Genomic DNA, 12,530 nt, shown 5'->3' on the forward strand with positions numbered 1-12,530 from the left:
TGATTACTACTGCTAATTCTGTACCAGTAGAAGCAAACACTGAAGCAGTGGACAACAATACTTGCTGGACAAAGATACAAATACCCTGTGAAACTTTATCAACAACACAAGCTAGTTTAATGAAAGATCTCAGCTCAAAGAAGTCTATTGGTTCAACAGTGATCGAAGATCATGACATGGATTGTTATCCGTGGATGTTTCGTAATTCAACAAATGGAAAATGTGAATGTAGTAACATTCCACTTCACTCTGTACTATGTGATGTTGAAATCAGCAGGACATCCATTCTTGATTGCTATTGTATGACTTACGATAGTGAGAGCAATGAAACTCAACTAGGAAGATGTGTGTATGGTTGCGGACATAAAACAGACACTGTCTTTTATACACTTCCAAACAGCACAGACGATCTTAATTCATACTCTTGTGGAAGACTGAACCGCGATTCAACACTGTGTGGGCAGTGTCTACCAGGATATTCACCACTCTTGTACTCGTATGAAATGAAATGCATGAACTGCACGGGAGAGAACATGACCTACAACTGGATCAAGTACATAGCAGTTGCTTACATTCCATTAACATTTTTCTTTTTCTTTGTCGTAATCTTTAAATTTAACGGAAATTCTCCTTTGCTGAAGTTGTTCATTAGTGTGTCCCAGGGAATCTCTTCACCCATAATATAGTGGCAAGAGCTTTTCTTTCAGTTGTTTCAAGGAAAGCTTATATTGAGAATTTCACTAGTGCTTTAGGTAGCTTCTATGGTATCTGGAATTTGGATTTCTTTCGTACCGTCATTCCACCTATTTGTGCAATGGACATTAGTCAAATACAAGTGTTTGCTTTGGATTATGCTATTGCCTTTTATCCATTGGTACTGGTTATTCTGACTTACTTTCTCATTAGTTTGCATAGCCGTGATGTACGTATAGTTGTTTGGTTGTGGAGACCTTTTCATAAGGTTTTCGGTTTAGTTAGTCAAAGCTGGGATATGGAAGGGTCAATTGTGAATGCTTTTGCTACCTTCTTTTTACTCTCCTACTTAAAGATTCTCAACACTACTACTGATTTGCTAATATTTACGAAAATGTATGTACTGAAAGACAACAGCAAAGAATACGCTAAAAAGCATGTACTTTACTATGATGCCACAGTAGAATACTTGGGACAAGAACATCTTCCGTACGCAATAGTAGCTTTGTTTGTCGGAGTTTTCATTGTAATACTTCCTATAGTGTTTCTGATTGTATATCCAATGAAATGGTTTCAGAAATTTCTCAATGCTTTGAAAATTCAGCGTCAACGCCTTGACATGTTTGTCAACTGCTACCAAGGTTACTACAAGGACGGAACAAATGGTACCAGAGATTATCAATGGTTTTCTGTGTCATACTTCATATTTCAGCTGATTATGTTCGTACTATTCACAGTCACGCAAAGTATCTATTGTTTTTCTATTGGAGCGTTATTCACAGTTACTCTCATATTTATGCACCTTTCATAACGACCATACAAGGAAGAATTCAAAGTTTACGACATAACAGATGCCTTAATGCTACTAAGTATGAGTGGAGTGTTCATTATGGCAATCGCAGGAGATGAAGCTGACATCAAAGCTTCTTACTTCAGTACATTTTCTTATTCATTTCTAGCACTCCTTGGAATTATCCCGATAATCTACTTTCTTGTAGTAACTATTTGGTGGCTCCTGGTAAAGAAACAACTCAAAACTTGGTGCATCAGCAAACTTCGTAGCTTTCGAGCTCAGCCTGAAATCCCACAAATTGAAGAGTCGTTTTCAGACAGTGATATTCCACACAGGTTGGAAAATCCATCAGATTACTCATCACCAAATACCCCACTGATTTCTGCCACTGGAAAAGATGCAAAGTATGGCTCCGTTGCTTGAAGTGTCATTCCAGAGCCATGGTTGTAATGCTAAAGTTGACTGTACGGAAAGTGTAGCTTCCCTTCACATACAAGTATATAGGTGTTTGTGCACAGTGCACAACTATAGTGGTAGAGACAACATGTCATAATTATTAATTTTCCTAGAGCACTACAGTGCAAAACCCTCAGTGTTAGTCGAGGTTGAATAGCTTTATAAGTGACAGAAAATATAGTTATTGTTACTGCATGAGTCATCGATATAATAATTCAGTATCATATATATAGTTGATGTACAATTCTTGCAACTTTATATTGTTCTACTATATTATAGGTAGTCCACCAGTATTGAGTCTTCACATGGAAATAACAGGGCTCCTCCACATGGTATACGTGCATGTATGGAATGTGCTTGGCTAAGATTGACTTAGTCTCATGTACCTCAGATGTAATGTTTTGTTACTACTATAATTTATTGGTCATTTGTTTCGTGCATATGTATATAGCCTCGTTCGGCCTGGGAACAAGGCTAATGCTAATTAATCTTAAAAAATTGAGATTCTCGTGTGATATCTCCTCTGGTACATGTGTGCATGGCGAAAACGCGTTCGAAAGTGAATATCATTAAGTACAATGAAAATCTTAGCAGCACTTAGCAGTTTGACATAGCATAATTTGCATACCAGAATCCGCATAGTAAGACGCTCCATCGCCGCATGTGCTCCTGGTATACGTTAAGAGACTTTTTATGACAAATTGGTTTAGTACCTCGTATATAGTCTGTCTGAACATAGTATTAGCAAGATTGTTGAAACTCACCGTCACTGCATATATCAATGGGTTTCATTATATAATATACCGTATAGTGGGTAATTTTCGTGGGGCAAAATATTTGTGGTTTTCGTGATTGACGGTCTGACAACGAATATTTTACCCACGAATGAAGCGACCTTGCCTACCTTTACCTGCAGTGCAAGCAGCAACCACGAAAACATTATCTACCAAATGACTAAATACTGCTCAACCACGAATATTTTGTCCTCCAAAAATTACCCGCTAGACGGTATATATAGCATTTTTAAATTAGTGACATCTTGTAATAATTATTAATGGTATACACACAGCGGAATTTTCATGATGGTATTACGCAATGTAGCGTAAGGATATAATTTAGCCCTTAGGTGCTCTACTAAATAGACTTACGCTTACCGAATAGAGAACAAGATCCCTCAGTTATAAGATTTAGATATGGAGTTCTATTACCTCCTAATGTTAACAACCTCCTCTCATCTTGTGATTGCTACTGCTAATTCTGTACCAGTAGAAGTAAACACTGAAGTAGTGGATAACAATACTTGCTGGACAACGGTACAAATACCCTGTGAAACTTCACCAACCACACAAACTGGTTTAAGAAGAAGTATCAGCTCAGAGAAGTTCATTGGCTCAAAGGTAATCGAAGATCGTTACATGGATTGTTATCCATGGATGTTTCGTAATTCAATAAATGGAAAATGTGAATGTAGTAGCATTCCACATCACTCTGTACTTTGTGATGCTGAAATGGTTTTCTGTGACTTACTTTTTTCTTCAGCTGATTGTGTTCGTACTATTTACGTTCTCGCAAAGTATCTATTGTTTTTCTATCGCAGTGTTATTCATAATTACCCTCATGTTTATGCAACTCTCACTACGACCATACAAGGAAGAATTCAAAGTGTACGACATAACAGATGCCTTCATGCTACTGATTCTTAGTGGAGTGTTCATTATGATAATCGCGGGAGATGAAGCTGACATCAAAGCTTCCTACTTTAGTCAATTTTCTTATTCATTTCTAGCCCTCATTGCAATTGTCCCGATAATCTACTTTCTTGTAGTAACTATTTGGTGGCTCTTGGTAAGGAAACAATTCAAAACTTGGTGCATAAACAAACTTCTTAGCTTTCGAGCTCAGCCTGAAACTCCACAAATTGAAGAGTCATTTTCAGAGAGTGATATTCCACACCGGTTAGAGAATCCATCAGATTACTCATCATCAAATACCTCGCTGATATCTGCCCCAGGAAAAGATTCGAAGTATGGCTCTGTTGCTTAATTGTGCTGTATAGAGCCATGATTGTATGCTGAGTAGTAGATTGTACTGTCTGAAAGTGTAGCTTAAGCCTACACAAATAGGTGTTTGTGTACAGTGCACAGTATACATGCATAGAGACTATGTTTTTGTGTTCTTAAAAACTATATAGAGCGCAATAAAGTGCAACCCCCTCAGTGTTATTCGGATTCTATTTTGGTATGGGAACGTATGATGAAATAGTTATGGGTGTGAGCAGCCTCCACTACACACATTGCCTATAGCTATCTATAGTGCTATTAAATGAAGTTATAGGCTCCAAAAGAGTGTCATGTATAGAGCACGCATACATGCACACAACAATAAAATAATGGATAAAACAATCAACTATAAATATAAAATTATTATACACAAGAGTACCTGATATGAACTTATTTGTGGACCCACTATATAGCTATATTACAAGTTTTCAGGCCTGGTATAGTATGATGAAAGCACCGCGGGTACTGATACCTCGGCGGATGAATCAAAGCTACATAACATAAAGCCATAGGTATTGCTAATACACACGTGATACCATTTATCACGACAGAAGAGGTTTAAAGGTAAAGAACCTGCAGCGTACAAGCTGAGACCCACACATGAGAAGCAAGTGTTGTTGGCTATTTTATACATGCAGTTAACATAATAAATGCAGGTCGCAGGAAAAAAACATGTACTATAGTGCACTTGACTTGTGTATACAACCGTTTTGACAACAGCAAAATCGATTAGTTAGTTCCACAACAACATTCTTTTCTACCCTCTTTCTGTCCCGAGTCCCCAACACTCACTCCTGGCACTGGAATGCTGATATGTGTTACACCGGCCTGTCCGTATCAACATTCTACACATGAAAACAAATTTGATACGACAAACAAGTAAACCATAGAAATTATAGTCTATCTACGAACAATCAGTATTAATAGTCCATTTTGAATTTATTTGGGACCACTATCATAAATCTATTTAGCCACGCTGGTAAAATATACTATCCCAAAACGAGCCATAATTATCATAAATGAACTCTCAAGTGAAATACAGACTCTATATTTTCAACTTCATTCCTTACATGCAGGAGGTGCTTGCTAGTAGATTATTATTTTATAAACTGTATTCAACTTCATTCACAATCTTATCATGTGCAGGTGTCACTATAGTGGACTTACCCCTACTCCATGCATGAATGTAGAGAACAATAATTATTATAGTCAGTCTAAGAGATAGATATGGAGTTCCTTTACCTACTATTGTTAACTCTCTCTTCCCATCTTATGATTGCTACTGCTAATTCTTCACCAGTAGAAGCAAACACTGAAGCAGTGGATAACAATACTTGCTGGACAAAGATACAAATACCATGTGAAACTTTATCAACGACACAAAATGGTTTAATAAGAAGAGGTATCAGCTCAGAGAAGTTCATTGGCTCAAAGGTAATCGAAGATCATGACATGGATTGTTATCCATGGATGTTTCGTAATCCCATAAATGGAAAATGTGAATGTAGTAACATTCCACTTCACTCTGTACTATGTGATGTTGAAATCAGCAGGACATCCATTCTTGATTGCTATTGTATGACTTACGATAGTGAGAGCAATGAAACTCAACTAGGAAGATGTGTGTATGGTTGCGGACATAAAACAGACACTGTCTTTTATACACTTCCAAATAGCACAGACGATCTTAATTCATACTCTTGTGGAAGACTGAACCGCGATTCAACACTGTGTGGGCAGTGTCTACCAGGATATTCACCACTCTTGTACTCGTATGAAATGAAATGCATGAACTGCACGGGAGAGAACATGACCTACAACTGGATCAAGTACATAGCAGTTGCTTACATTCCATTAACATTTTTCTTTTTCTTTGTCGTAATCTTTAAATTTAACGGAAATTCTCCTTTGCTAAAGTTGTTCATTAGTGTGTCCCAGGGAATCTCTTCACCCATTGCGGCAAGAGCTTTTCTTTCAGTTGTTTCAAGGAAAGCTTATATTGAGAATTTCACTAGTGCTTTAGGTAGCTTCTATGGTATCTGGAATTTGGATTTCTTTCGTACCGTCATTCCACCTATTTGTGCAATGGACATTAGTCAAATACAAGTGTTTGCTTTGGATTATGCTATTGCCTTTTATCCATTGGTACTGGTTATTCTGACTTACTTTCTCATTAGTTTGCATAGCCGTGATGTACGTATAGTTGTTTGGTTGTGGAGACCTTTTCATAAGGTTTTCGGTTTAGTTAGTCAAAGCTGGGATATGGAAGGGTCGATTGTGAATGCTTTTGCTACCTTCTTTTTACTCTCCTACTTAAAGATTCTCAACACTACTACTGATTTGCTAATATTTACGAAAATGTATGTACTGAAAGACAACAACAAAGAATACGCTAAAAAGCACGTACTTTACTATGATGCCACAGTAGAATACTTGGGACAAGAACATCTTCCGTACGCAATAGTAGCTTTGTTTGTCGGAGTTTTCATTGTAATACTTCCTATAGTGTTTCTGATTGTATATCCAATGAAATGGTTTCAGAAATTTCTCAATGCTTTGAAAATTCAGCGTCAACGCCTTGACATGTTTGTCAACTGCTACCAAGGTTACTACAAGGACGGAACAAATGGTACCAGAGATTATCGATGGTTTTCTGTGTCATACTTCATATTTCAGCTGATTATGTTCATACTATTCACAGTCACGCAAAGTATCTATTGTTTTTCTATTGGAGCGTTATTCACAGTTACTCTCATATTTATGCACCTTTCATTACGACCATACAAGGAAGAATTCAAAGTTTATGACATAACAGATGCCTTCATGCTACTAAGTATGAGTGGAGTGTTCATTATGGCAATCGCAGGAGATGAAGCTGACATCAAAGCTTCTTACTTCAGTACATTTTCTTATTCATTTCTAGCACTCCTTGGAATTATCCCGATAATCTACTTTCTTGTAGTAACTATTTGGTGGCTCCTGGTAAAGAAACAACTCAAAACTTGGTGCATCAGCAAACTTCGTAGCTTTCGAGCTCAGCCTGAAATCCCACAAATTGAAGAGTCGTTTTCAGACAGTGATATTCCACACAGGTTGGAAAATCCATCAGATTACTCATCACCAAATACCCCACTGATTTCTGCCACTGGAAAAGATGCAAAGTATGGCTCCGTTGCTTGAAGTGTCATTCCAGAGCCATGGTTGTAATGCTAAAGTTGACTGTACGGAAAGTGTAGCTTCCCTTCACATACAAGTATATAGGTGTTTGTGCACAGTGCACAACTATAGTGGTAGAGACAGCATGTCATAATTATTAATTTTCCTAGAGCACTACAGTGCAAAACCCTCAGTGTTAGTCGAGGTTGAATAGCTTTATAAGTGACAGAAAATATAGTTATTGTTACTGCATGAGTCATCATGTAATAATTCAGTATCATATATATAGTTGATGTACAATTCTTGCAACTTTATATTGTTCTACTATATTATAGGTAGTCCACCAGTATTGAGTTTTCACATGGAAATAACAGGGCTCCTCCACATGGTATACGTGCATGTATGGAATGTGCTTGGCTAAGATTGACTTAGTCTCATGTACCTCAGATGTAATGTTTTGTTACTACTATAATTTATTGATCATTTGTTTCGTGCATATGTATAGCCTCGTTCGGCCTGGGAACAAGGCTAATGCTAATTAATCTTAAAAAATTGAGATTCTCGTGTGATATCTCCTCTGGTACATGTTTGCATGGCGAAAACGCGTTCGAAAATGAATATCATTAAGTACAATGAAAATCTTAGCAGCACTTAGCAGTTTGACATAGCATAATTTTTACATAGCTAGAATCCGCATAGTAAGACGCCCCATCCCCGCATGTGCTCCTGGTATACGCTAAGAGACTTTTTATGACAAATTGGTTTAGTACCTCGTATATAGTCTGTCTGAACATAGTATTAGCAAGATTGTTGAAACTCACCGTCACTGCATATATCAATGGGTTTTATTCTCAATACTGCATGTTTATGTAGCAATCAGTTAATTGCAGTCCTTGCATGCTTATATAATATACCGTATAGCAGGTAATTTTCATGCGGCAAAATATTCGTGGTTTTCGTGATTGACGGTCTGACCACGAATATTTTACCCACGAATGAAGCGACCTTGCCTACCTTTACCTGCAGTGCAAGCAGCAACCACGAAAACATTATCTACCAAATGGCTAAATACTGCTCAACCACGAATATTTTGTCCTCCAAAAATTACCCGCTAGACGGTATAGCATTTTAAATTAGTGACATCTTGTAATAATTATTAATGGTATACACACAGCGGAATTTTCATGATGGTATTACGCAATGTAGCGTAAGGATATAATTTAGCCCTTAGCTCAGCTATAACTATCCGTCTAGAAAAACATTTGCAATGTGAAAAATTGCTAGGATTGGCCAGGGGAACCACAAAAAAGCGTGGAAACAAGAAATCAGACGAGAGCATAACTCCAATCCGTTACAACGTCAATCACATGTACTGGTAGTTTCCCATGTTTTCCCAGCCAATAATATGCCATGCAATTTTTACTGGTGGAGTGATGACAAATCCCTATATATTTATTATACATCCATTTTGGAATGTGCGGGCACATAATCATGATGATTTGTGATGAATTGATGTTCCTAATACATGCAGTGTTGAGCACAGGTATACACACAGTACATCCATGCGTAGTAACATGCACGGGACCGTACTGGTGACCTGCATGGAATGATGTGGTGGATGGAAGCTGGTAGATAGATCTGGAACACTGTCTATTATTTAATATACTATGTATTGTACATGTTCATGATGTTGTAACGGATTGGAGTTATGCTCTCGTCTGATTTCTTGTTTCCACGCTTTTTTGTGGTTCCCCTGGCCAATCCTAGCAATTTTTCACATTGCAAATGTTTTTCTAGTCGGATTCCCTTTCTTTTTCAGTACAGTTTACGTATCATGACATGCATAAGTGGAACGTCAAGAGGCAGTACAGAAGTTCAAGAAGAGAAGACAGGACTAATCAGATATCTTCTCTGGACTAATAATAATGAGCTATTATAATTAATAAATTATAGTAATGAGTAATATTGCTTGTATGTTGAATTTGTGAATCAGTATTAAATGACAGCCATTTTAAGAGCATGCCTGTCAGAGAAAGGGAGCTAGAGCTGAACAGTGTGAAGAAAAGCAACACCTCAGGCTCTGGAAAAGCTGATTTAGGCACGGTTTATTAGCCACGCCTATCTATTATTAATTGGCCACAACGCAATAAAATTATTGCTGAGTCATTAAAGATGGCGGAATTGTCTAGGTAAGAGAAATAGAGACTGGGAGGTCATCTGCCTCGGGAAGCAATCGCAAATCTGAAGAAGCGCTTTGTAATCCAGGTTGTAGTCGTTTGGAAACCCTGTGCAGAATGTCCTGGAGATGGCTGTACTTGGAGCAAATGCTGGGCAAGAAACTTGCTCACTTACTTAGTCAGTCAACAAAGAGCGGTGAAACGTCGAAATAGTACAATTTTTAAAATGACAATATTCATTCATTAAAATGTTCATGGATTATGAAATGAGAGATACAAAGAGAGAAAAGGCTAAATAAACTATCTGTCTAGCCAGTTCCTTGATGTGGCCTTTCCCTGCAGAGATAGAACAGTTTGAACATGAGTCAAAATAATTGAAATATTGCTAAACATGGGCAAACCCACTGCCAATCCATATGTAAAACCTACTGGTTTTACTAATATTATCCTATTTGGGCTTAATTGAATGCATATACACAAGTTGACTATTTCAGTTGATTGACTATTTCAGTTTACTATACATACAGACGAAAGAAAACAAAGTATTCATAATTAAAATTCCGTGCAATACATAAATGAAACATTCTAATATTGTTTACTGTTTCACTTTCATCTCCAAAATAATATACTTTACCAGGTGCTCTACTAAATAGGCTTACGCTTACCGAATAGAGAACAAGATCCCTCAGTTATAAGATTTAGATATGGAGTTCTATTACCTCTTAATGTTAACAACCTCCTCTCATCTTGTGATTGCTACTGCTAATTCTGTACCAGTAGAAGCAAACACTGAAGCAGTGGATAACAATACTTGCTGGACAACAGTACAAATACCCTGTGAAACTTCACCAACCACACAAACTGGTTTAATAAAAGATCTCAGCTCAAAGAAGTCTATTGGTTCAACAGTGATCGAAGATCATTACCTGGATTGTTATCCTTGGATGTTTCGTAATTCAACAAATGGAAAATGTGAATGTAGTAACATTCCATATCGCTCTGTACTATGTGATGTTGAAATCAGCAGGACATCCATTCTTGATTGCTATTGTATGACTTACGATAGTGAGAGCAATGAAACTCAACTAGGAAGATGTGTGTATGGTTGCGGACATAAAACGGACACTGTGTTTTATCCACTTCCAAATAACACAGACAATCTTAATTCATACTCTTGTGGAAATATGAACCGCGATTCAACACTGTGTGGGAAGTGTCTACCAGGATATTCACCACTCTTGTACTCATATGAAATGAAATGCATGAACTGTACGGGAGAGAGTATGACCTACAATTGGATCAAGTACATAGCAGTTGCTTACATTCCATTAACATTTTTCTTTTTCTTCATTGTCATGTTTAAATTTAACGGAACTTATCCTTTGCTGAAGTTGTTCATTGGCTTGTCCCAAGGAATCTTTTCACCTATAGCCTCAAGAGCTTTTCTTTCCATTGTTTCAAAGAAATTAGTTTATATTGAAAAATTTACTAGAGCTTTAGGTAGCTTTTATGGTATCTGGAATTTGGATTTCTTTCGTACCGTCATTCCACCTATTTGTGCAATGGACATTAGTCAAATACAAGTGTTTGCTTTGGATTATGCTATTGCCTTTTATCCATTGGTACTGGTTATTCTGACTTACTTTCTCATTAGTTTGCATAGCCGTGATGTGCGTATAGTTGTTTGGTTGTGGAGACCTTTTCATAAAGTTTTCAATTTAGTTGGTCAAAACTGGGATATGGAAGGATCGATTGTGAATGCTTTTGCTACCTTCTTTTTACTCTCCTACTTAAAATTTCTCAACACTACTGTTGATTTGCTAATATTTACTAGAATGTATGTACTGAAGCCGAACAGCAAAGAATATGTTATAAAGCATGTACTTTACTATGATGCCACAGTGGAATTCTTTGGACATGACCATCTTCCGTATGCAATAGTAGCTTTGTTTGTCGGAGTTTTTGTTGTAATACTTCCTATAGTGTTTCTGATTGTATATCCAATGAAATGGTTCCAGAAATGTCTCAATGTTTTGAAAATTCAACGTCAACGTCTTGACATGTTTGTCAACTGCTACCAAGGTTACTACAAGGATGGAACGAATGGTACCAGAGATTATCGATGGTTTTCTGTGGCATACTTTCTTCTTCAGATGATTCTGTTCGTACTATTCTCAGTCTCGCTAAGTATCTATTGTTTTTCTATTGGAGTGTTATTCACAATTACCCTCATGTTTATGCAACTTTCATTACGACCATACAAGGAAGAATTCAAAGTGTATAACATAACAGATGCTTTCATGCTGCTGATTCTTAGTGGAGTGTTTATTATGGCAATCGCAGGAGATGAAGCTGGCATCAAAGCTTCCTACTTCAGTACATTTTCTTATTCGGTACTAGCACTCATTGCAATTTTCCCGATGATCTACTTTTTTGTAGTAACTATTTGGTGGCTCTTGATAAAGAAACAACTCAAAACTTGGTGCATTAGCAAATTTCGTAGCTTTCGTGCTCAACCAGAAATCCCACAAATTGATGAGTCATTTTCGGAGAGTAATATTCTAGAGAATCCATCAGATTACTCATCATCAAATACCCCGCTGATTTCTGCCCCAGGAAAAGATTCAAAGTATGGCTCTGTTGCTTAATTGTGCTGTATAGCCATGATTGTATGCTGAGTAGTAGAGTGTACTGTCTGAAAGTGTAGCTTAAGCCTACACAAATAGGTGTTTGTGCACAGTGCACAGTACATGCATATATAGAGACTATGTTTTTGTGTTCTTAAAAACTATATAGAGCGTACTAAACTAAAGTGCAGTGTTATTTGGATTCTATTTTGGTATGGGAACGTATGCTGAAATAGTTATGGGTGTGAGCAGCCTCCACTACACACATTGCCTATGGCTATCTATAGTGCTATTAAATGAAGTTGTAGGCTCCAAAAGAGTGTCATGTATATTATAGAGCACGTGTAGTGCATGCACACAACGATAAAATAATGTTGATAAAACATTCAGCTATAAATATAATTATTATATTATATACACAAGAGTACATGTACTCCTGATATGAACTTATTTGTGGACCCACTATAGCTATATTACAAGTATTCAGGCCTGGTATAGTATGATGAAAGCACCGCGGGTGCTGATACCTCGGCGGATGAATCAAAGCTACATAACATAAAGCCATAGG

General features: G+C 37.2%; 1 protein-coding gene across 1 annotated transcript; it reads left to right on the forward strand.

The window, feature by feature from the left end:
- The first annotated feature begins 9,930 nt into the window (after positions 1-9,930).
- Positions 9,931-12,170, forward strand: LOC135336714 (uncharacterized). The gene has a single exon (XM_064532571.1). It carries the CDS (start codon positions 10,040-10,042, stop codon positions 11,981-11,983), a length of 1,944 nt encoding a protein of 647 aa, XP_064388641.1. The 5' UTR covers positions 9,931-10,039; the 3' UTR covers positions 11,984-12,170.
- Positions 12,171-12,530: the final 360 nt, after the last annotated feature.

The sequence above is a fragment of the Halichondria panicea genome, chromosome 5, assembly GCF_963675165.1.
Source record: "Halichondria panicea chromosome 5, odHalPani1.1, whole genome shotgun sequence".
Classification (NCBI taxonomy): domain Eukaryota; kingdom Metazoa; phylum Porifera; class Demospongiae; order Suberitida; family Halichondriidae; genus Halichondria; species Halichondria panicea.